This window comes from Epinephelus lanceolatus, chromosome 4 (assembly GCF_041903045.1).
Source record: "Epinephelus lanceolatus isolate andai-2023 chromosome 4, ASM4190304v1, whole genome shotgun sequence".
NCBI classification, from domain to species: Eukaryota; Metazoa; Chordata; class Actinopteri; order Perciformes; family Serranidae; genus Epinephelus; species Epinephelus lanceolatus.
In genome coordinates this window covers 42422008-42448286 of record NC_135737.1, presented here as the reverse complement: position 1 = coordinate 42448286, position 26279 = coordinate 42422008, and the positions used below count along the sequence as shown (strand labels likewise).

The 26279-nt window shown below is 40.7% G+C and overlaps 1 protein-coding gene across 1 annotated transcript in view; it reads right to left on the bottom strand.

Annotated features, from left to right (window-relative positions):
- The window catches only part of pxylp1 (2-phosphoxylose phosphatase 1), a 29588-nt gene extending 20889 nt beyond the window's left edge, over positions 1-8699 (bottom strand). Inside the window, exons 1-2 of the mRNA XM_033630610.2 lie at positions 8586-8699; positions 5090-5236 (exon numbers count right to left, since the gene is read on the bottom strand). Coding sequence (XP_033486501.2) covers positions 5090-5171 — 82 coding nt within the window. The 5' untranslated portion in view covers positions 5172-5236; positions 8586-8699. The remainder of the gene's footprint in view (positions 1-5089; positions 5237-8585) is intronic.
- Between the last annotated feature and the right edge of the window lie 17580 nt (positions 8700-26279).

Genomic DNA, 26279 nt, shown 5'->3' with positions numbered 1-26279 from the left:
GCACTGAGGTGGTGTGCAGCCGAGTGTGAAGCGGACGGGATGAGAGTCAGCACCTGCAAATCTGAGGCCATGGTTCTCTGCCCAAAACAGGTGGACTGCCTCAAATGAGAGAGTTCAAGTATCTCGAGGTCTTGCTCACATGAGAGGGTAGAATAGAGCGTGAGATGGATCGGCGGTTTGGTGGCAAAGCTTTCGATTTACTGCTCCATCTACGTCCCAGCCCTCACCTATGGTCATAAGCTCTGGGTAATGACCGAAAGAATGAGATCGCAGATACAAGAGGCCGAAATGAGTTTCCTCCATGGGGTGGTTGGGCTCAGCCTTAGAAATAGGTTGAGGAACTCGGACATCCAGAGGGAGCTCAGAGCAGAGCCGCTGCTCCTTAGTGTCGAAAGGGGTCAGTTGAGGTGGTTCTGGCATCTGATCAGGATCCTCCTGGGTGCCTCCTGCTAGAGGTTTTTCGGGCACGCCCCACTGGTAGGAGGCCCTGGGGCAGACCCAGAACACGGTGGAGGGATTACGTATCTCATCTGGCCTGGGAACACCTTGGGGTCACCCAAGAGGAGTTGGAAAGTGTCTACAGATGAAAATGGATTCATGGAAAAATACGTATATTTCTGTGACCCTTTCACCATTCCACGAATAATTCTTGAGATGCCTCTGTGTCCTGGATGTAGGATGAGCCTGAGCTGTTCACAACACAACAGGCAACTGCCAGAGTCTTAAATTTCACAGCAGCTAGCCTGAAAGTTGACGAGGTATTTCACTGTAGACTGGTCTACTGTATGTTCATCATAAGTGTCCATACAGTGTTGACACAGTGTAATACAGAAGTGTTTAAAATGTTCTTTATTTTTAATTTTTTTTGACATTTGTGCTATTGTCTGTTAAAAAAAATGAAAAGAAACAGATCCTTACACATTTGTTTGGTTGTTTTTTTTGCTGTACTGAACACACTCCAATCCATGAGTCCTGAACCAGGATATGAAACAGACCATGACCTCTGTGTAGAGTCACACCCACACTAGTCAGCAGGCATCACTGATATTTACCATAGAAGTACAGCTCTCTGCCCTGAGTTAGCCTTGGGATAGCGTGGCTAAAAGTTAAAGTTTAAAATAATCTAAGAGCAAAATTAAGGTCGGCCTTTTGTAGAGAAGTGTATCCAGCTTCCAGTTGCACTCCCCTTCCTTCTCTGAAAGCACAGGGGCAATCAGTCTGTTCCAACGGTGAGTGCCGACACTAGAAAGTAAGAATGTGAGGAATGTGGAGGAAAGAATTTGCAAAGTGCTTGGAGCCCTGCCTATTTAACACTTCACGACATTTGTTAGTGGATTGTTGTTTTGGAAAAGTTACAAAATTGGAGATGAGACATTTTCACCGCTCTCAAACTGTCTGGACGGCGTTTCGTTTGAAGTATGTGTGGGCCTTAAGTGCACAACTTTTGTCTCTCTTTTCCCTTAAAACAAGCATTTATTTTATTCCAGCTCTTTTTATCACTGTGCTTAAACCTCTCTCATCGCTCACAGGCAACCTGCCTTTTTATTTCTCCTTTTATATCCTCCCATGACATTCCCCTCTCCCTGTGAATCTACCAGCACTCCTGGAGCACTTAACTCCCATCAAGCTCTGCTTCACCTTTCCTCTCACTACTACGGCTGCTAACATCTCAAAATAGTCTCCTTTCTCTGTGTTTCAGCCACTTTGATTCCCCTTCCTGCAGTTGGCCTCTCTGGAGTGTCTCTGAGCTATGTCGTCACTTTCCTCAGGGAGTCCCCCGTGTGTCAATCAGTGTGGCGACTGCGCCCTTTGCTGCCGTGTTCGCAGCCATCCCAGTTTTTATTTGAGGTAGCCTGGAGCCAGAGAGAGGCATTTACTCCACCATCGATCACCACCCGTCACTCAGTCTCTCATGGTAATGGTCAACAAACAATAATAAATACATGAATGGGCTTTTCTAAAAAGCAAGGGGAGGAGGGTTGGAGACAGAAGATACTGCAGAGACAGACTACAGACAAGGATTTAAAAAACTGAACAGAAACGTGGAACAAAAACAGAAGCTGACCATCTATTAAACATGAGGAGAAATCCCATATGCTTTCTTCCCATGCTTCTCCTGGATAATGGCTCAAAATCCTTCTCTAAAGTGTCTTCAGCATAACTAAAGCGAGGCAGTTTTGAAAAAGAACCATCCCACAACAAATAATGTCCCTTACATAAAACGAAACACCTCATCAGACGGGGTGTAACTATCCATCAATCTTTATCCATGTGTCGATTTAGCAATCAGTGATAAAATATCATCAAAGCAAAGTGAAAACATTGGTTCACATCATCATCTTTAAGCCTTTATTTTGAAATTCTGTGTCACTGTCAAACAGCAGTGACCCGACAGATAACGCCCAGCAACCAAGACAGTGACGCTAATGTTATTTACTGTAAATATTTTGGAAGAAATACAAAGAAAATACAGGTCAACAGACAAAGCACGATGTGTTTAAATAGTGCCGTTATGAGATAAAATACTCAGGAAGCTTGGCTCACCTGCCTAGCCGGGCATCTCACTCCACTAAATTCAACTGTGCTCTTCTGCCAATGATCAGTAAGAGAGTATAAATACATCTGTCAAGCTGTGGAGGAAAAGTCTGCTAGCCACTAGGCTAATTTCAGCAACGTAAAAATGCTTAAGATGAAAATGGGTGACTAGAAAAAAACATTTTCTGTCTATGAATCTTGACAGTGAAAGGGTTAGGGGTGGGTGATATAGCCAATAATAATAATTAAGTTAAATTAAATAATAATTTCAGGGTATTTTTGCAATAATGCTATTCTTGACGATATTACAAATTATTTAAAAAATGTATTATAAATTTAAGAAAACAGAACTGCAGCAAAATAAGTGATACAGTTTTACAGTTTGCCTCCAAATATTCAGAAATAACTAAAATGATCTCTCATTTCTTTAGTTTGTGAACAACAGTAACTCAGAGTGAGATTCAGATTCTGTATACAATATTAATAGTTCAGCTAAAAAAATCTACCAAAAATTACACATTTAAACAGCTCCCAAATACAATAAATGTCCCCTGGGATATGTATATATATATATAAATCAACAGGTGATTTCCTTCTTTTAGTAAAATCCTAAATGATTGAGTTGTTTTTTTCCACCTGGACCTTAATGCTCTGCCATTTCTCCTCTAATCATCACACTGTAACCTGGCAGGCTGTTATGATACAGCAACTATCACACAGTCACATATATGTTTTCTGTCGAACTGTGAGCATCACGTAGGTTTACATTACCAAAGGTTTATGACAAAATCGACAAAATGACGCTGTGCTGCTGCCAGAGGAGCCGCTGAATGAGTTCCCTCTGAGCGGTAAGTCACTAAAAGAGTCTGAGAAGTCCGGGGCTGTTCATAAAACATTCAGGACGCCACAGTTTATTCCACACTACTGAAGCTGCTCCTCTTTTTGGAACCACTGCAGAGTCAGTAATAATTTGCTTTCAGCCATGCTTACTGTTGCTGTGGGTGACAGCATGACATCAATATGTCAAGAAGCTGAAATATCGCGAGTATCAGAATATGAACATTTCATATCATATTAAAATTATACGGGTTTTGTCATGAACGAGATGATATGGCACAGCCCTAGTTTGGGTTAGAGTGAAAGTAAAAAAGAAATGGTTGGCAGCTTCTTCTGTAACTGATTGTGTTAAATGGACAGATGACATCGTCTCATATTGACCACAGGCCCCTGAGTTGAATCAAATCAAAATGGCAGACTTTGTGATATCGCCAAATATCTAATCATTGTCCATCATCATGGTGAAAGTAGTGATTTACACCCCTACTAATCAATTCCATTTCCACTGTGAAGATAAAAAACAGAAGACAGTATCAACTCTCAAAGACGGGCATGTATGCAAATACCTACACACCCAGTTCTCTCATCGCGGCGTCTTAATCTGCCTCCGAGAGTTTTACAAAAGGAGAAGATTACAGGGCAGGAGATGAGAGTGGGTTTGATAGCGAGGCATTAATAATAACTTACACAGCAACCTCCTCTTATGCGGTCAAGTACACATTATTATCTCGTGGAGGAGGCGGGAGGGAGCAGCGGCTGGGGAGGCATGTGTGTATTTGGGGTCGCAAAGTTCAAACACTGGACAAGTATTTGTGAGAGCGTACTTGCTCTTGCTATTTTTTATACATGATGTTGCAGGGCATTTAAAGCAACAGCAGAGGAGACATGATGAAGAAGTGAACGCTTTCAGCATCCCAGTTTGAGTTGAAACGAGGGGACAGTGTCGTAAAAAAAGCTGATGAAGGACAGCTCATGAAAATTTGGCAAACATGCAGTCCAAAATATCAGCTCTGTCGCACTGAATTCCATGTAATCCCGTGTGTGTGAGAGAGAGCATGGTTTATGCGACTCTAATCCTATATGCTTGTCCAGACAAAGACTTACTATCACCACAAACGCTTCCACTGCGTTGGGGTTTTTAGGAAACGAGCACAAAGTAGCTTAATCTTTCGCATTTTACATGAAAATACAAATTTCCATTTGTGCTGTGCACCCCGCCTGCCTCATCACCCACTGTTTTTCCAATCACGCCTGCGAGGCTTGCAAATCATTTCCAGTGCAACAGACAGCGTCTCCTCTTGCTGAGCGGTGGTTTCCTTGCATTCACTGCGGCTGGTAGGGATACACCATCTAGACAATACCTACAGGAGATGCTGAACAAAGACACAATCGTATATACACCTAGGCATTCCACAGCTGATGTGTGTTGCCACAGTCTCTCCAAAGGTTTCAGAATATCCAGAGGCCCGCTGCTGGAGCTGGATATTTATAGGAACCCTATAGGGGATTGTGCTTTGTCTTGGTATGAATGGGGTCTGTTGAATGGGAACGCAATGAAAGGATATGCATGTATGAACACAAACACACATGCAAACACAAGAACTGTTGAACACAGCGCTGTCTTTCACATTAAAATTTGAATACTGGGCCAGGGCGTCAGAGACAGAGTGAATATGTGAAGCAGTCAAGTGGATCACAAACATCACGGCGCACTTACAGAACTGGAGGCTCAGACTGATGATGGCCAGTGCGGCTCCACCCACCGCCACCAGGAGGAGGAAGCGGTTACGGGCCAGCATCTTATCATGTGATTGGTCCTTGTCCTTTTCCGTCAGCCATCCATTCCACGGCCCATCCCTGCAGTCTGGACACAAGGAGTGAGCGGATGAGAATGTATATAGTGTGGTAACAACTTTAGTTTTGTCAATTTCATACCATTAGACAGTGATTATCTCAGGGCTGTTTTCTTGCTATAACACAGAGGTTTTCAACATGTGACACTGTCGGACTCCCTCAGACAAACTTGAGACAACTGTGTCCCACTCACCCCTCAAATCACAGACGTATGCTATCGGCTAAAACTGGAGGCTCACTTTTTAGTCAATGTTTATTCAAATTTTGCCAAACTGGCACCACTTAAAGTACGCCAAATACCCATGGATGTACGAAGGACTATCACTGGATTACTTTGATGCTGAGGAAAACATCATGACTCTCAGGCAAGTTCTGGAGTCATTAGAAACACCTCCTTTCTATCATTTCTAATAGGGTTTATGAAAATGTATTCAGAGATAATGAAATCACAAGGAGGTGTTAAGTCACACTGACTCTAAAAATATGTGTATAATATCTGTGTGTTTGGATTTGACTGAGTCATGAGAGAAAAGGCAGAGCAATTTTTAATGCATATTGTTGCAACTGGTTACCTTAATTGCCTCATGTGTTGGCTGAGCTTGGATGAGTGGGCAAAATCTGCACCCGAACTAAAATAACTAACTAAATAACTAACTTCCTGTTGTTTTTAGGGCATCGATCTGCAGATTATTTGAATGATCGATCAATCATTTAGTCTATAAAATGTCAAAAAATGTGAAAATTGCTCATCACAATGTCCCAGAGGCCAAAGTCTCATCTTCAAATTGCTTTTTTTGTTGAGCCAACAGTGCAAAACCAAAAGGCTTTTCATTTACTATTATGAAATGAAGACGAAAAGCAGCAAATCTTTGAGATTTTTGCCTGAAAAATTGCTGAAACAATGACTCAACTATCCAAAAAAGTCAGCAATGAAATTTCTCCTCACGTCCCTCCCTCTTCTGGAGAAACTAAAACATGCCTTTAACCTGAAAAAAAAGCCTCCTTCAGATGCTCTTCATATTTCTAGCCATCATCAATATCTGACATTCACTGCATTAGCACAGCCATTAATGCAAATTACCTCTGGTCTGCCATCTTCAGTGTGACCTGGCTACTTTAGACTGACATCATTTAGTCATTTCCATCATGTCCCGAAACAAGTGCAAAATGCAGCAACAATCTTATTGAAAACCTTAAACGTTAAGTGCTGTGTTGCACAAACTTAGAGGGCACAATCTGCAGAAAACACTGTATGTTTGCGTCGTCAGTGACAGATTAACTCTTCAAGGTTTGTGCAAAATGGTGACTCAAAAAGACAGTCGGCATCACCAAGGAATGTCACCTCATCTGTTTGCACTGATGATAGTCAAGGACTGAAACTCTGCTGCTGTTTTCATTCACTCTATCTTTTTTGCACTCTGAGCACCCTTTTTGTGCACAGACAGCTTCAATAAACTGACTATTTTGGCATGGATCTCAGCCTGTGGACCCTTTTGTGGCTTTCTAGTCCAGTTACATTGGTGTGCAGGTCGTCTGTTTGACCAGCTATTCACGGAAATAAGAAAATCTGACGACTGAGCTCTACTATTTTGTTCTGACTACACAGATAAGGACTCTAGCCTGTGTTGCTGCACTAATATTATGAGGCCAAGCTCTGCATGCAAGATGTAGTACAGTGGGCGGATAAAAGGGATTTTGTTATAATGGACAAGCCAAGTCATTAAGTGACTGGTTAGACGCTAAATAACCACGATGATTATCATGATGACTGAAAACAAGGTTTCCAATGTCACACATGTACAACCAGTGCCAGAACCAGGAGACATGATGCCATCACTCCAGTTTCAGCGTCTTTACGCTGACTCCCAGTATGTTTTAGAACAGATTTAAGATATTACTGATGACTTTTAAGGCTCATCATGGTCTCTCTCCCAGCTATATCGCTGACCTCTTAGTGCCGTACACACCAGGACGTATGTTGAGGTCTTTTGTCTGTTCCAGAGGTCCAACTGAAAACTAAAGGGGACAAAGCGTTTGCTGTCAGGGCCCCGAGGAAATCAGGTCAGCCAAGTCAGTGATCTCTTTTATGCCCCTTCTCAAAACATACTTTTATCGGAGAGCCTTTCCTGATTTTACTTGTGTAAAAGCTGTTGTTTTCATGTCTTGTCTGTTTTAATTATTGACATGTAAAGCACTTTGTAACTTTGAAAAGTGCTTTATAAATAAAAATTATTATATTGTTATTATTGTAATACAGCACTGTGACATCTTGCACCATTGTCCACCATGCACCCAGCAGTTAAACATGCCCATGAATAGCCCAGTCCGTGCAAGGGCACAGGGTTGCAAACCAAGCAGAAAGGAGATGGGGGTGGAAAAACTAAATCTGCAGTAAATGCAGCCCTACACAATAAACCCTACCATTAGGCGGCCTAAATATACTCCAGTCTGGAGTCTAACCGAGGTACTGTAAAACGATGCTCCAGGCAGGATTAGACCAACAAATATGCTCCTTCCTGACCCATTTCACCGCCTGCGCACACTAACCTGTGGCTTCAGGACGTGTCACACCAAACTCCAGTCAAAATTCCAGCACTTTATTACTGTGTTGCTCATCAGCTCAAATATGTCACTCAGTTTAATTATCACATACATATTTTAAAAATAAGGGACCAGCTGGTTGGTTCGGCTTACATATAACCCACGAAAAGGCACTCACTGAAATTAAATGCCAACTTAAATCCACGTATGACGCATTATTTGCTGTCGACATTTACAGTGAAGGAGCGCTGCCAGGTCTCATTTTCATTTAACAGCACGCTAATTTCTGTATTGGTTCAACGCCGAAATCAAAAGTGGACTATAACAAATGCCAAACACCTTTAACTGACACATTATTTCATCCATAAGTAACGTAAAACTGAATTTCTTTCAGGTGACCTTTTCTTGAATGGAGTTCTGCGCGTAACGTTGGTAACCAAAGGTGTATTGTTACTACAGCTAGATAACTAGTTGCTAACAGTTAGCTTGCTACTTACATCCATTAATCTCGCACGGTAGCGACACAATGCGACTGACTGGCTCATGAGGAACACTGTAAATGGAGCTACTGCTGCTGTCATGTATGTTATAGTTGACTTCTCCTAACTTTACTCCTCGGTAACGGTACTTGTTGCTTCTGTGGGACCGGAGACATAGTCCGGTGCTGATGTGCGGCTTTGTGTCGCTCCTCACCGACCGAGCAACCGAGACAAGAAATTAAATTAACACTCCTGAGAACTCGATGCAGGAGACGGTGACACAAACATTGCATGTGTGTACCTGAACTGACAGTGTAGTGTGTGTTACATGTTTCCTACCTGCAGGAACCGAGCGGCTCAGTGTCACACGACCGGGTTAAACACTTGAATCCAGCGCTCCGGTTTCTCCGGTACGACCGACTGCCGACACAGCGGCGGGAACCGGCGTTAAGGTGCACGCGACACACAGAGACACTTCCGGTGAGGACTTTTAAAATAATATACTGCTACGTTTTGTGTTTTACATAGTGGATTTAGAGTGTGTGATATTTTCAGACACTAACTTTTCAATAGTTTTATAATTATAATAATAAAAAAAAATAAAGTGTAGCAGTGGCGTAGCTACAAGGGGCCCCTGTGCACGCTATTATGAGGCAAGGCAAGGCACGTTTATTTGTAGAGCCCAATTCGTACACAAAGTAATTCAAAGTGCTTTACAGAACAAGAAAATGCATTAAAATCACAATACAAAATAAAAACACATAATCATTATAAAATGAACTTTAAAAGAGAAGAGTGCAGATAAGATCCTTTCAGTCATATGCACAGTGAAATAGAGCTGTTTTGAGCCTAGATTTGAACATTGTCAGAGTAGAGGCCTGTCTCACATCTTCAGAAAGACTGTTCCAGATTTTAGCTGCATAAAACTGGAATCCTGATTCCCCATGTTTAGTCCTGACTCTGGGCACCAGCAGGAGGCCGGTCCCTGAGGTCCTCAGAGTCCGAGATGGTTCATATGGCACTAACATGTCAGAGATGTACTTTGGTGCTAGGCCGTGGAGAGACTTGTACACAAGCAGAGCTGCTTTAAAGTCTATTCTCTGAGCCACAGGAAGCCAGTGTAGAGACCTGAGCACAGGACTAATGTGCTCGTACTTCCTGGTTCTGGTCAGGACCCGAGCAGCAGCATTCTGGATGTACTGCAGCTGTCTTACGGCCTGTTTGGAGAGACCAGTGAGCAGGCCGTTACAGTAGTCTAACCTACTAGAGACAAATGCATGGATAAGTCTCTCCAAGTCAGGTTTAGACACTATACCTTTGATTTTGGCAATGTTTTTTAGATGGTAAAAAGCTGCTGATGTTATTGATTTGATGTGGCTGTTAAAGTTCAAGTCTAAGTCCATTATTACCCCGAGATTTCTAACCTGATTTGTAGGTTTTAGAGAGAGAGACTGGAGGTGACTGCTGACACTTTCTCTTTGTTTCTGTGGACCAAATACGATGACTTCAGTCTTGTCTGAATTTAGCTGGAGAAAGTTGTTTTGCATCCACACACTGACCTGTTGGATGCAGTGACAGAGTGAATCCACTGGTCCATATTCACCTGCTGTCAGTGAGACATATATCTGAGTGTCGTCTGCATAATTGTGGTAGAACACATTATTACTTTGTATTAACTGGCCTAAAGGCAGCATGTAGAGGGGCCCCAGTGCATACAGTTACCACTGATGCAGGTGTACTCTTATCATCTCCTCACATTATGTAGTCTTGACACTGTCTAACACCAACATAGGCCCTAAATATTACCCCGAAATAATAATCGCACACACATACAGTACAGGCCAAAAGTTTGGACACACCTTCTCATTCAATGCATTTTCTTTATTTTCATGACTATTTACATTGTAGATTCTCACTGAAGGCATCAAAACTATGAATGAACACATGTGGAGTTATGTACTTAACAAAAAAAGGTGAAATAACTGAAAACATGTTTTATATTCTAGTTTCTTCAAAATAGCCACCCTTTGCTCTGATTACTGCTTTGCACACTCTTGGCATTCTCTCCATGAGCTTCAAGAGGTAGTCACCTGAAATGGTTTTCCAACAGTCTTGAAGGAGTTCCCAGAGGTGTTCAGCACTTGTTGGCCCCTTTGCCTTCACTCTATGGTCCAGCTCACCCCAAACCATCTCGATTGGGTTCAGGTCCGGTGACTGTGGAGGCCAGGTCATCTGCCGCAGCACTCCATCACTCTCCTTCTTGGTCAAATAGCCCTTACACAGCCTGGAGGTGTGTTTGGGGTCATTGTCCTGTTGAAAAATAAATGATCGTCCAACTAAACGCAAACCGGATGGGATGGCATGTCGCTGCAGGATGCTGTGGTAGCCATGCTGGTTCAGTGTGCCTTCAATTTTGAATAAATCCCCAACAGTGTCACCAGCAAAACACCCCCACACCATCACACCTCCTCCTCCATGCTTCACAGTGGGAACCAGGCATGTGGAATCCATCCGTTCACCTTTTCTGCGTCTCACAAAGACACGGCACTTGGAACCAAAGATCTCAAATTTGGACTCATCAGACCAAAGCACAGATTTCCACTGGTCTAATGTCCATTCCTTGTGTTTCTTGGCCCAAACAAATCTCTTCTGCTTGTTGCCTCTCCTTAGCAGTGGTTTCCTAGCAGCTATTTGACCATGAAGGCCTGATTGGCGCAGTCTCCTCTTAACAGTTGTTCTAGAGATGGGTCTGCTGCTAGAACTCCGTGTGGCATTCATCTGGTCTCTGATCTGAGCTGCTGTTAACTTGCGATTTCTGAGGCTGGTGACTCAGATGAACTTATCCTCAGAAGCAGAGGTGACTCTTGGTCTTCCTTTCCTGGGTCGGTCCTCATGTGTGCCAGTTTCGTTGTAGCGCTTGATGGTTTTTGCGACTCCACTTGGGGACACATTTAAAGTTTTTGCAATTTTCCGGACTGACTGACCTTCATTTCTTAAAGTAATGATGGCCACTCATTTTTCTTTAGTTAGCTGATTGGTTCTTGCCATAATATGAATTTTAACAGTTGTCCAATAGGGCTGTCGGCTGTGTATTAACTTGACTTTTGCACAACACAACTGATGGTCCCAACCCCATTGATAAAGCAAGAAATTCCACTAATTAACCCTGATAAGGCACACTTGTGAAGTGGAAACCATTTCAGGTGACTACCTCTTGAAGCTCATGGAGAGAATGCCAAGAGTGTGCAAAGCAGTAATCAGAGCAAAGGGTGGCTATTTTGAAGAAACTAGAATATAAAACATGTTTTCAGTTATTTCACCTTTTTTTGTTAAGTACATAACTCCACATGTGTTCATTCATAGTTTTGATGCCTTCAGTGAGAATCTACAATGTAAATAGTCATGAAAATAAAGAAAACGCATTGAATGAGAAGGTGTGTCCAAACTTTTGGCCTGTACTGTATGTGACAAAAATACCAAAGAAATTAGGAATTATTTATTTGATTGAATATTTTTTTAGTTTATTTATAGTTTATGTAGAATAAGTATGTATTTTATGACATATTTTGGTATAGATTGTTACTGACTTATAATAATGATATTTATTATTATTATGGCAACCATGGCCACCACCATGAGCCAGCTGCAGGTGATTCTCAGGTGTAGGAATATTCCAGGTTTTGTGTTGAGAACAAAGGCGCATTAGACTTGACTGAATGTGCTTTTATTTTGAAAGCAAAGTGTATTGTTTTCCGGTGCTACCTGAACTTTATTTTACTAACTTGACGGTTGTGGAAACGCGAGTCTCTGATGCTGGTCTGTGGACGGACAGCTCTGCTGAAACCCGACCACACTGCGCCATCTGCAGGACTGATGACGGCGGTGCACATGTTGCCTCCAAGGCCTGGAGGTGTTAGATGTGGTGTTCAAATGCTTTTGACTGCACACGAAAACAAATAGACTGTGTTACAGTGACATTTTTGTGAATGTAGTTTTATTTGATTTGATCAGTTTGCCAAAGCTTGGATTGTTTGCAGATGATTCAAATTAATTTTGTTCAACAAAAGATTATAAGCAGCTTCTGAGGAGCAGTGGAAACACTAGTGAAAACTTTAAAACCATGGTTTGATATTAAAATTTGTCATGAAATTTAAATAAAACTAAATGTACAATATTTGGATATCAACAAATCAATAATCCAGTACAAATCATGACTGATAAAATAGACAAAGTGTATGAAAATACATTTTGGGAATTGTCAAGTATCATAAACTGTGCTGGAAACCACATAGATCATGTAAAGACAAAAATGCTAAAGTCCACTGCAGTATTGCACGAAACCAAATTCATTTGGTTTTAGTAAATACATACAAAACAATCACAAATTCGAATCTCGTGCTACATAAGAAAGCTATAAGAATTATAAACTGAGCTGAAATTATTCATAAACAAACTCAAAGTTAGAGATTTGTCTGACTATAAAGTGAAAAATGTATATGCAGGGTTTGATGCTGTTGTTGCATTTAAGTCACTACAGTGGACCCTTGTGCTTCATGTCATATACTGCCACCCACTGGCCAGGTGCCGTCATTGCAACACAAAGCTGTCAAAACCAAGATGGCTGATGGACAGGAAGAAACGTGCAGCTCAGGAACATCTTGCCAATCCTTCTGTAATAGGAGACCCTGGCAGGTAAATCAAATCTGGTAACATCAGTAACATCTGAGGAGCAATACAGTTTAATTTTCCAAGTATTATCGCAGTCCTTTGACTCAAAGGCCAATTAACATCATGAGGGTGAAGCTGGGCTCTCTGGTGGCAGTATCTAAGATTCGTATCATCTCTCCCACCCACTCCATGATGTACTGGTCAAACACAGGAGCACATTCAGTGTTAGACTCATTCCCCCAAGATGCACCACAGAGCGCCACAGGATTCCTGCATGTAGTCATCAACCTGTACAGCTCCTCCCTCAGAGTGTCAGACGCTCTGAGCCAATAGACACTTGGCATTTGGACTTTATTTACCTGCTGTATTTATAATTAGTAATTATCTATTTGGTGCAATAATTCAACAGTGCAATATTCTTCAGTATACAACTTTATACTCACCAGTACCTCTTGAATGTATATATTTATTCAACATACAATGCACATAACTGTACACGTTTCTTATGTTTATTCTTACTCTGTTCTTTTATTTTATTGATGTATATATTGTAGTTAAATTTTCACACTTACAGCCTCAGCACAGTGATGATATATACTTTATTTTTAATATGTTAAGTACTGGCGTTAAACACTGTAGCATAATGCACATTTTATTTTTATTTTTAATGCATATTTTCATCTTTGTTTTATTTCATTTTATTCCATTTTATTTTATTGCTTTATATTTACATACCTCTATTTCTTATTCTTATTCTTACTTTTTATAATTCTCCATTTAACATGGGGGCAACTGTAATGAATCAGTTTCCCCTCGGGGATCATTAAAGTATTTCTGATTCTGATAAAATTGTAAACAATGCTTCAATTAGGAAGGAAATATCAAATAAAATTATAGCTGCTGCACAGCGATGGGTCGGGTCCAGGCATTTTTAGGCAATTCTGAGCAACAAGCAGAAGAATTGGAAGACATTTAGGAATTTAGCAACACAATTTGCCTTTTGCATCAGCTGAGGCTTGAACTCACAACCTCTGAGACTAAGAATCAATTTCTATCTCACTGAGCTAATTAGTCAGTGACAATTTATGTGTAGCTTCACAAATTGACTAAGCCAGACGTGCAGGTTTAGCAGCCGTCCATGTATGGAAAAGCAGATTTCAAACCACTGTAAAAAATTCAGTTATCAAAACAAAAATCTGAAAATACACATATTGCATCTAGACAGCACGGAGATGTTGGTAATTTATTTTAACAATGATTGATTTGCTTCATAAGTGAAAAACTGATGTTTAGCTAGTTGAGCTATGTGCAAAGTGAGAAGCTTCAGATGGTTTCACACTGAAGTATTGACACTGGATCTTTGTGCAAAGTTTGGTTTATTTTCAAGCATGAGAAGGCAGATTTTCTAACAGGAAGAAGACTTGTAGATGCTGAACATCAATGAGTCAGGCTCAGGCAATTTTAAGCAATAAACTGGAGCACAAGAAGATGTTTACATTACAATGTGGATTCTGCACCAGTTGAGGCTCAAACACACAACCTCTGGAACCTAAGACGGTCATCTACCGCTCTGAGCTAATTGGCAAGTAGCAACTCAACAGTGGCTTCACAAACTGAGTAAGCCATTCACTGTTGTGTAGGAAAGCAGCCATCCGTGCATGGAAAGGCAGCTTTGAAACCACTGTAAAAGATTCAGTTATTGAGACAAAAATCTGAAAATACACATATTGCATCTAGACAGCACGGAGATGTTGGTAATTTGTTTGTAACAATGATTGATTTGCTCCATAAGTGAAAAACTGATGTTTAAAATTGCCATTTTTACATTGACTCCAATTGTTCACATTAGAGCAAAATTCAAAATGCTGTCAAAAATTCAGTTTTTGAGATAAAATTCTGAAATTTGCCACACATCATCTACCATGACTCTAGAATTTTGTCATTTTTTCATGAACACTGAAGATTTATTTAGCAAGAATTTGCATGTATATGTTTACAGTACCGTTTACAGTCAAACATTTTGATGCACTGTAGGCTCAATTTTTGTTAAATCAAAAATCTGAGAAACGTAGTTTTTGTAGGACAGTCTGAAGATGCTCTGTAGCACGTTTGGTGTCAATTGAGCAAAAATTGTGGGAGGAGATAGGTTTAAGAAGTTTTACAGTTTTTGAAAAAAACAGAGTGATGAACTTCATAATTTTTAATAGGTTTAAATGTACAAAAGTTTCTTCAGTATTGGGGCTACAGTTTGATGAAAGTTGTGAAGTTGTAGCACGTATGGTTGATTTGTTATGAATTTTCAAAGTTTTGAACTTTAGACGCTTGCTGTAGCGCCACCATCAGGACTATTGGCTTGAGTTTACAGCTGAGGATATCTGGCATGAGACTGGACCTTTGTGCAAAGTTTGGTGAGTTTTCACCCATGGGAAGTATGATTTCCTCGGAAGAAGAAAGAAGAAAGAAGAAGAAGAATACCTAGGATTACAATAGTGTCCTGGCAGCTTAGCTGCCCGGACCCTAAAAAAACACCTAATGTGCCCATGATTTTTTTAATTCATTTTTTTTAGAATGGTTTCTCATTGTCTATCCATGTAAAGTCTTCAATATGCATATGAAGTGAATACGTCCTCTCTCCATCAAAAAGGTTCTTAGCTTGCAAGCAAATTCTGACTATAAGCGAAACCTGACCCTGTCCTTGTCATGTACATGTTACTGCCGCTCCATGCTTGGCATTGTTTTCTTTGCCATAGCTGTCAGGAGCAAGTATATGTATCCCATCTGCAAAACACTTACCACCAATAAAATATGGAAATATGGGCATATCACTGATTAAACCACAGGTCTCTTCAAAATCGAGCACTCGCCCCTTAATTTACATTTAAAAAAAAAAACTCTGAACACAGAGAATGTAACGTGACAGCGTTGCAGCATCAAATTCACTCAGCAGGTTTGGAGGGAAAGACATTTACATAAACACTTTAACCACTGACTGATTGTAATTATACATTATTGGCACTCCTGGGAAAATCTTTTTTATGGCCTGTTAGGAAACGTATTGAATCTACTCTTTAGTGCTGACAGGTAACGTGAATAAAATACCTGGCCATCTTTAATACCAATGAATACCTGACGGGGCAGAATTTTTCTTTCAGAGTTTGTCATGACCTTATGACCTAGAGGTGAACACAGCCAACAACACAAAAGTAAAAGGACACAGTTTTGTTTTGTTGTTTCATTATTATTATTACACATCAGTTCCTGAACTCATGAACATGAAATATTCACCAACACAAAGAAATATTTTCAAACATGATGTGAAGTTTAAAAAAACAAGCAAATTGGTGTTTGGAGGAAAGATCCAATATGAGCTAAAATAACCTGCTGAGCCTGCACTGAGTGAAGAAGAGAAAGTATCAGAGAGGAAGTTAAGTATCATGAAATTTACTCTAAATAAACTCTGGAGTTATGTTTGTCCTGAACTGTAATTTTTCAGTCCAGATTTCTTTTTTTCAGTATCACTTATTAGTAAAAGTTTAGTCACAAACGTGGGAATCTCTGAGAGCTACAGATGTTTTCTTCCTACAAACAGTAAAAACATAACAGTCACTTTCACATTTAACTGAACTGTGGATCCAGAATATTGGTTTTATGTTCACTGACAAAATAGATCCATCTGTGTGTGTGTGTGTGTGTGTGTGTGTGTGTGTGCCAATATACTGTGATACATATATTTCTTTCTTGGAAGTGACTAAGTACATTTACTCAGGTACTGTACTTCAGAACACATCTGGGGTACTTGTAATTAAAGTACTCTAATTTTATTTTACTTTCTACTTTGCTACATTTCAGCTGTAAATACTGTGCTTTTTACTCCACTACATTGATTTGACAGCTGTGTTATGACTGAATGAAAAATGATGCATCGTTACACAGAAGCCCAAATTAAACAATCCAATAGTTTATCACTTGTTAAAATCAGCACCATCTGAACACACTACAGCAGGGATCCTCAACCTGCTTTGCCTGGGGGCCACTTTTGCAAAATGACAGGAAACCAGAGGTCAGTCCAGGGCACTTACGGGGTGTAGGGATCCTTCTCTGGCACCTGGCAGCCTTGCAGCTGTGTCAAGTTCTGCCTGTTACATGCATTGTCTTCTTTCAAAATACACTTTCACGGGAAATTTATCATTTACCTACAGTCTCATTCAAAATAAATGCACTGCATCGGTACAACACTGCTAATCAACTTTTTTTTTCCTCCAAGAATTAACACGCATGGTTGGGTTTAGGATGAAAGAACAGGGTTTGGCTTTATAATCTTACAGGACGCAAACACCGCTTTCCTGGGTGAAAGTCTGTGTTTGTTTCAGGACAGCTTTTTCGTCAGTGTCTGATGCTGCAAGTCACTGCCCAAGTGCTGGATTTTGATGACTTCAGAGTGAGACCTGGTTGCCCTATCAGGGGCCAGATTTGGCCCATGGGCTGCAAATTTAATATCATTGAACAGCATTAAAATGCTTTTTCATGCATCAGTAATAATTATCCAAAGGTATAATAAGTCACAACAAACCACTGACAGAGCATTTAAGCCTGCATAGTGGGTACCTTAACTTTAATATTTTAAGTAGTTTTGCTGATAATGTTTGTGTCCTTATATTTAAGTATGGTTCTGAATGGACTTTTCACAAAGTGTTAGTGCTACTTCTATTTTAATAAAGCTGTTTGAGCAACATGTTTACAGAGATGCTCAGCATAGATTCTGGTCTGAATATTGCTTTAAAGCTCCTTTATGTTGACTTAAATTTCATTGTAAGATCTTTCAAATCATTTGGATGGAGTAATTTTTTGTTGGCAGGAAAATGAGTCAATCCAAGCACAAACCTAGTGTTGGTTGTGTGTGTTGCTCTCAGCCCTTTATTGTCAGGTAGTGGAGTGCTGCGCTCTGTCCCACAGGATCTCGACCACCATGGGGCGCCAGTGTCAGACATTTTTAAACCCTGTGAGGAGCTTTAAATGTTTCAGGATGATTGGGATTTATTTAAATAAACTGTTTTTGATTATTTTATGCAAGTTCATTAAAAAAATATCTCTTGCAGTCTTTTGGCTTTGCAAATGTGCAGCTCTGAAGTTATGATTTTTATAAATGAGATGTGTGGGACAAAGTTAACAGCCCGCTCCTCTCCACACAACTCTTTACAGTCCGGTAGCGCAGCCATCTGGTTGCTACTAATCAGTGTCATCCGGCCTGCAGCACACCACTGTCTGCTCATGTGGTTAGCAAAGAGGCAGCGAGTTTATTCACATTCAGTCTCAGTCAGAGCGAGACACTGAGACGTGACGGAAAGACTGAGAGACAAACAAGCTTCTAATGGTGCTGGGTTTGCAGGAGAACGCAGTGACACTTTGCATTGTGCAGTGTGTCACAATGCATTCTTAGTCAGCTCACCTGGTTGAATCACATTTCAACATTTTTTATCTGTTGGCTGCTGGAAACACGTACACATCACTCAGTTCATCACTGGATGTTTTTGTTCTTATTTGTTTTCAGCTCACGATAGAAATTTATATATCAGGTATGCATGAGTTTTATTTTGACTGTGACAAGAATCACACTCTTATATAATTACATTCTGACATTTCATCTCTCAAAACCTCATTTTCTTACCCTCTCACACTCTTTTGGTACTTTACTCTGAGAAGCAACTTCATTCAGCTCTTGTGCAGTTCTGCTGATTTATTGTAAATCACCTCCTGGTCGATAAAAAGCTTCTCATTTGAACAATTTGTTATCTGAACGTTATTGATGCAGAGCAGCAGGCAGATTGTCGGGCTGCCAGCCCAGACACTGACTGATGGATCATGCAGACAAACTCATCTGAGCAGCTGCTTCTATTCTCTACTTTGTATTCTGTCACTGAGGTTGTCTCTATCAAACCTATTGATGTTTTCAGCCACACTGGTGCAGAAACAAGTTGTGAACACATTATTGACATAACATCACATTTCTGATTCTGATTCTGATATAGTGAACTTGTTCACAAATCATTGGTCATGTACACATTCAGCAGTTAAGAGTCAACATTATCTTTTATTTGGAGTCGTGTATTTGAACAATGTAAGTGCAGTTTACTCTCTTTATCTCTGCAAGGGCGTAAACCTAGAGGAGATCACGTTTGGCTGTATGTGTGTGTGTGTGTGTGTGTGTATCCGTCTGTCCAAGGCTAATCTCCTGAACTACTGGACCAATTAGCCTAATATTTTCTGTGCACATGTATGACTGCATGCTCAGGGATCTCTCTAGGATGTGGTGATTTACAGTTGTTGGGAAAAACCTGTTTATACCATCACTGACTGCTGACGCCTCACTCCTCTGAACCAGCCAGTAGGGGCCGCAAGTTTTCCGGAAATTGACTAAAAACAAAAAGCTTGTTGCAAAACACATTTTGGCTTTCGTCATCGCTCATAAAAACATTTGGTCTACTTTTGAACCAGAGCATCTGCAGATTAGTTTTTTGCCTGATGTGTTATGAGCCACTGAAGTTAGGCACATTACGAGATGAATCAGTCCAGAGGAGTGAGCGCACGTTTTTAGTTTATCTGTTTTTCACTGCATCGGTACAACACTGCTAATTGACATTTTTTTCCTCCAAGAACTAACACACATGGTTGGGTTTAGGATGAAAGAACAGGGTTTGGCTTTATAATCTTATAGGACGTGAACACCGCTTTCCTGGGTGAAAGTCTGTGTTTGTTGGACCCACCACCATCCCTCCGACCCATCCACTTACTCCACTTGGACTTTCGTCGCCTTAACTTTTGTTCTTGTGCTCCCATGTTTCCCCGACGCCGCAAGTCTCTGCCCAAGCGCCAGATTTCGATAACTTCAGAGTTTGACCGGGTTGCCTTATCAGAGGCCAGATCCAAAAGAAAAATCTGATGTTTGGTGCAGTTGTGGGCCGCAGCTGAAACTCACTGTAAAGCCAACCCAGTCTCACTCCAAAGTCGTCAAAATCCGGCGCTTAGGCAGTGACTTGTGGCGTCAGACAGTGATAAAAAAAAAGACGCCATTTAACGTTGCCATGATACGCAGACAGTCGCCGTTACAGTTTAACAACGCTCTGTGGCATCAGGGGGAAACACGGCAGGACAAGAACGAAAGTCAGAGTTGGGTAAGTGGTTGTAGTAGTGGATAGGTCCACAAACACCTACTTACACCAAGGAGAATGGTGTTTGAGTCCCATAAGTTTATAAAGCTAAACTCTGTTCTTTTTCCTAAACTTAACCACTTGCAAAAACTATCAGTTTGTGTTGTTGTATCAACGTAGTGCGTTTATTTTGAAAGAGACTGTATGTAAACAGGAAATTTCCTTTGAAAATGGAAGTGTATTTTGATGCACCCAGGGTACCTTGCACGTCATATCTAGACATGGAAGGTCCATGACCAAACGTTGATATGTGATGAGGTCGTAGTGAGAATGTGTTGGTAAAGCTCCTTAAAGCCAAGGGGAGCTGCAAATTTGGGCGATAATTTTTTGTCGGGTCATTTCAAACAGCTCCTTTTACATTTACATTGTTTACACGTTTTCATTTGATACATTGTCATCACAAAAATATTTATTTTTTTCTGCTTTATGACAGTAGTTTTAACATTTTTGCAAATACACTTACTGATTCCCCCCAAGAAAAAGGTCGAGGCAATACCACTCTCATATCCGTCATATCTGTTTAATACAAAGCTACAGCCAGCAGCCAGTTAGCTTAGCTTAGCATTAAGACAGAAAATTAGCCTGGCCTAAACAACAAATTGTCATTTTATAATTGTTTTAATTGTATGGATTAAACAAATGAGACATGTCGTTTTAATTAGTGAACTTAAAGGGTGTTGGTTGGCTGATTTTGTTACCTTTAGACAGAGCCAAGCTAGCTGTCTCCCACCGATCTTAAATTCTAACGCCATTTTTGTTGCCTCCATGTCATTCTGCCACTTTGTCCCCTACATGTGCTCTTTAAATAAACTGATTTGACCTCAACTAACATGTGTCTTGATAAGAAAGCTCTTGTAGGAGCTGAAACAACTCACAGCATTGAGAGCTCCATGTTTTTATTGCAGGTGACAAGTCAGCCAGTTTCTTATATAACTGTTACAACTGCAGTACCGTCTCGTGGTTTGGTTTTTCCTTTGTGTTTTCCCTGATTGGCCCCAGTGTGGCGTGCATCTGCAGAAGGGTCCCGGAACAAACTTGGCCAGTCTGTGATTATTGATGATTGAATCAGGCATCCGAGAGGAAGCTCACAGGCCTTCAGTGGATCATTATCCACAGCCTCCTCCCTCCTCTGCTGCAGTAATATCTGAAGGTACGGCAGTCATATGAGCCGAGCTGCTGAACGTGCAACCACTTAACGTGACCTTTTTCTTTCATATCCACTCTGCACCAATAGCAGTCATGGGACAGGGATGACAGGGATGGTGTGGGTGATTGGGAATGGCATGTCTGTGCGTGTATGTATTTTTGTTGTCATGTGGACGGCTTCAGCTGATAACTTTAAGAGGTGTAGGGGTGTGTTATATGTCTGTGTGACATCCCCAAAGTGTCTTTTATAGAGTAAATTTTAAGTGCAATCAAATGCTGAGGTTGTGTTGGTAGAATTTTTGGAGAATCTCAATCATGCTTGGCAGCCAGATGTGTGTGCGTGTGAATGTCATAAGATTTGCATCAGTTCTAATAGTCTGCAGTGAGGGCATGCCTGGTAGCTGCCTTGATTCTTTTCCACATTATCATGAGTTTCATCTCTTGGTGTACGTACAGAGGTGATTATATAACAAATTAGCTCAAAGCACCACCATGTGTACTAATTGCCTCAAACAGCATCTAGCATGACTGTTATGCCATTAATTGTACCTTTGGAGAGAATTAGGCTTGTCTTAAAATGACAACAGTGATCAAAACGAATAGTCTATACATAAATGAACAAACAGGGAAGTGGGTGGTAAAAGGTTAATGCTTGATGGACATAAAGTGATGTTTTGATCAATGATGCTAACCTTGACAGGCTGCAATTTTATGTAGTGAATATGAACTAGATGTGGCGGAAGATAGTAACATTTCGACTACTCTCCTAACAATACATCAAATATTTACAATGGTTTTTGGGCCTTTGTCAAAATACTTGTATTTGCATCTTCTGCTACTTTAAACTACCCCACTACTATTTAAAAGGCTATATCAGTTGTTCTCAAATGCTGTGCCGTGATGGAGTCCAGGTGTGCTGTGGGATTTTGTGATAACCACACATTTTTATTGCAAAATTCAACTGCACTTTGGTCAATAAATGTGCTCTATAAATAAATCTGACTTGACTTGGCTTGACCTGACTTTCAATGCGAGCAACAGGAATAAAATATAGAAACTGGAGTACCTCAGGGCTCTCTTCTCGGACCTCCACTCATCTCTCATAAATTTCATCACTTGGCCAAACTTTACGTGATGGAATTAATTTTCCCTGCTACACTGATACTCCGCTCTATGTGCATGTAAAGATGATCATTCCCAAATTATTAAATTAGAGACCTGCTTCTCTGCTTTGAAAAGTGGATGTCACATAACTTCCCGTTTCAAAATTACGATAAAGTCTCAGTCTCAGTGAATCTGTAAAGCCAAGTACTACATGTTTATCCTGTAAATTTACAAAAAAACACTGCATCTCTCTAAGCCTCTAAAAAATATTGGTTGGGACTTCTCTCTCTGGCTGTTGGTGCCATATTCCAGATGTTTGGATGCAGATCTTTGTCCTGCAGGGGATTCAACCTCACCTTGTCTCTTTCTGTCTCCCTTGTTTACAAGTTGCCCTCCTTTCTCTCTCTCCTGCTGTGTGTTTTCTTTCTGCTATCTGTGTGAATGGTGAGCTGGAGTTGTGCCTGTGTTTGTGTAATTTGACTTCCTGACTTCCAGGTCTGCATAGTGAAGAGAACATTGTGTGGCTCAGGTCCTATCTGTTTGGCAACACCTAAAGTTGCTCAAAGTCCTCCTGGTTGCCTGCTTGACTGTGCCGGTGATAGCCGTGGTGGGAGGCATTGTGTTTTGGGGTTGTCTGTCCGTGCCATTTCCATGAATGAGATATCTCAAGAACGCCTTGAGGGAATTTCTTCAAATTTGGCACAAATGTCCATGAACTGATTAGTTTTTGGTGGTCATGGGTCAAAGGTCAAGGTAACTGCAACCCCATTGGTCTCATTTCATGAATCCGGTATCTTAAAAACACCTTGAGGGAATTCTTTCAAATTTGGCACAAACGTCCACTTGGGCTCAAGAATTCATGCACTCAGTGTGACAATTTTTTACAAAAAAAATGTCTAATGGGATAAAATGATGAAGTGATGAAATTTTCAATCCAAAATGCCAAAGGTCAGCTTCACTGTGACCTCATAAGGATCTGCAAAAACACTTTTCCGGCCATTACTCAACGCAATAACTCTGGGAGACATTTTGTCTGGTACTGAGTAGGTGGCTGGTATGGTGGCGTTATTGGTGGTAAAATGAATGTCTTATAGATGTGGTTTAGACAGGTGGCAGGAGGCAGGGTCAGCACTAATGTCACACTTGGGGGTTGGTGATATCGACTAATTAGCCACTATTAGCCGCACCTGGAGGGAGAACTGGAGAGGCCTTGGAGCTGAACTGGCACGCCACGAGTGAGACACCAGAGGCAAGACATTCTGAAGACGAAAGGAGACTGAGAAAGCATTTGACACACTACCACAAATTAAATACACATTCACTCTGAACAACCATGAAGAAAAGCGAGCTGGCCGACTGGTCCGACAGAAAGGTACCCGAGGGGTGTCCAATGGAATCTCTTGGTCCGAGTGAGCTGCTCGCAAGAAGCAAGAGTGGTGGCCTGGCACTGAGTCTAGGTAGTTTAGGGAAGTCTAGGTACATTTCTCATGTCTAATGCAACACGTACACACACAGTTATGGGCCTGCCAGCCTTAGTTGATGGGGTTCCACAAGCCAGGTTTAGTATAGCAGCCTAACAGTGACACAAATCTTGGGTGTCCACCTTGAAACTGCTGATTGTATAGATCTATGTGCTGCCGGGGGGGAAGATGTGTGTGAAGCATCCATGTTTTTACAGACATGGATCTAAACTGCAAATGCAACATGACGGGTTCGTGGCTGCATACAACCCTGAGGTGGTAATTCTATTTATGAGGGATCCATCTGCCTTGGCTCTGTTTCAGTTTTTTATTGTAGCCTGCTGTATTAACACTTTGAAGCCCAGCACAGGTCACAGCTAAGTTTCAAAATATCTGCAGTGACTCTTGGCTGTTCATGTAGTTAGAGTGTGTATGTTGTACCACCAAAGAAGGTATAGTCGAATATCTGAGGAGAGAACTAAGTGTATAAAAACTAGACCAGGGTGGGTACAGTAAGGATGCCAGGGCAAATGTGAGCAAAACACAGTTATCTCTGTAATCACTGACAACAACACTGTCACGTGTCATACACATAAACCCAGTGCCCTGAAACTGGTTAAAGTTTAACTTGTATTTTTGTCATAGATTTCACTTGTGTACATAAAATCATAGATCTTTCCCACTCACAACAAGTCATGAGTTCATGACTACAACATACTGAATAATGACTTTTACATGCATACATGAAAATAAACCGGCATAAATACTTACACTAATGGTAAGCACTTAGTATGAGGAGAAAATGCTTTTTTTTTTTTATCAACAAAGTTCATTAACCCAGATGTTCAAACAGTGGTTGATCATTGATGAGGTGTTGACCTACCACATGTTCCAGAAAATCCTTTTGAAATTAATGGTGTATAAAGTTTTTTTTCTTTCCTCAGCATTTCTAACCATGCAGGCCACATACAGTGCCAGACACTGGAATGAAATATAACAGTAAATTCACACATTTCGTATAATTAAAGTGCCTCATATGTGATTTATTGGTCTTTGAGAAGTGAAAACATACCTTGGTGTCTGCCTCACATTTATTCACTGAGTCCTCTTAGTGATACTAACAAAACATGCATTAGTTCATTTATACAGTATATTCACACACACATGCCTCACATTATATCCAGTGCTCCTTGGATACAGGGTATAAACTAGTCTCCTAATATGGTGACTGACACATGGAACTTGCCAGGGATTACTTCACAGTCAGGGATTCCCCCAAATCAATTCCCTTTATAAGGGAGCACCCTAATATGGTCGCCACGCTGATACACATTCACTGTCTCTCCCTAATATAGAGGGGGACAGGAACCTCGGGGATAGACTCAAAGGGACACGCACACTGTCAGCTGTGTTTACATGTGGCCTACTGTTGGTTACTGACTTTTCACTTTTTTGTTTGTTTGTTTTTCTTGAATCCAACACAGCGTGTATTTTTATTCCAGTATCTTATAGACATGAATCTACTGGCATATCAAAAATACATTTTTAATTCAAAGAAAGATTAAGTTTCGAACAACTTTGCAAGGCTATGAATTCTATGAGATGTTACTGAGGTTAGCAGGTGCCACATATTGATAAAATGGTCAAAATAAATGGCATGCAACCAAAAATACTTTTAGCAAGAGTACATACCTTCGGCTGCAACGCTACAACTGTGGCTACAAGTGACAATAATGCTATATGCTAAAACCTTCAGTGCTGTAAAGGTAGTACAAATAGAAAAAAGCCTTGCAATCATTGAACTGACTCAATAGTAAAGCTTGCTAACATCAGCCAACATATCATACTGGTCATACTGGACCAAGTGAGGACATAGCAGCAAAAGTGTCGAGTGTATTAAATCAAGAAAAAATGTCTTGCATTGCTTATGAATTTAAGCTTCATCTATAAAACATTGGATGATGTCTCTACATTCAATAACGCTAGAGTCTTGCTTTAAGCATTAGCAAGCAATGATTCTTGGGCTGCTTAATTCTAGCTGTCATTCCGTTTGTGCACAGAGGCCAACTGAAAGTCCCAGAGAGAATGTTTGCTCTCAAAGTTCAGACTAACATTTTATTTGACTATTTCCAGACAGACCTGCATGGAAGACCCCAGGATGTTGGCCTCTGCTTGGACAGCCAAAACAAACACCAAGCAAGCCGACTGAAAATACACTCCGCACAAACAGACGCCCACGGCTCATGTGTTCTGAGTTCATGTTGCCATTCCTCGTATAATTCAACATTTTTTGAGTAAGTAAATTTTGCACTTGGGTTTAAACTGCCAGGTTTTGAGGTCTTGAAAACTATTGTCATGCATTCACAAGTAACTGGTGTACAGACAGATATTTGGGAACCTGAAAGATTTTAGTAGAAGTAACACGACAAAACCATTCACTATGCTAAGCA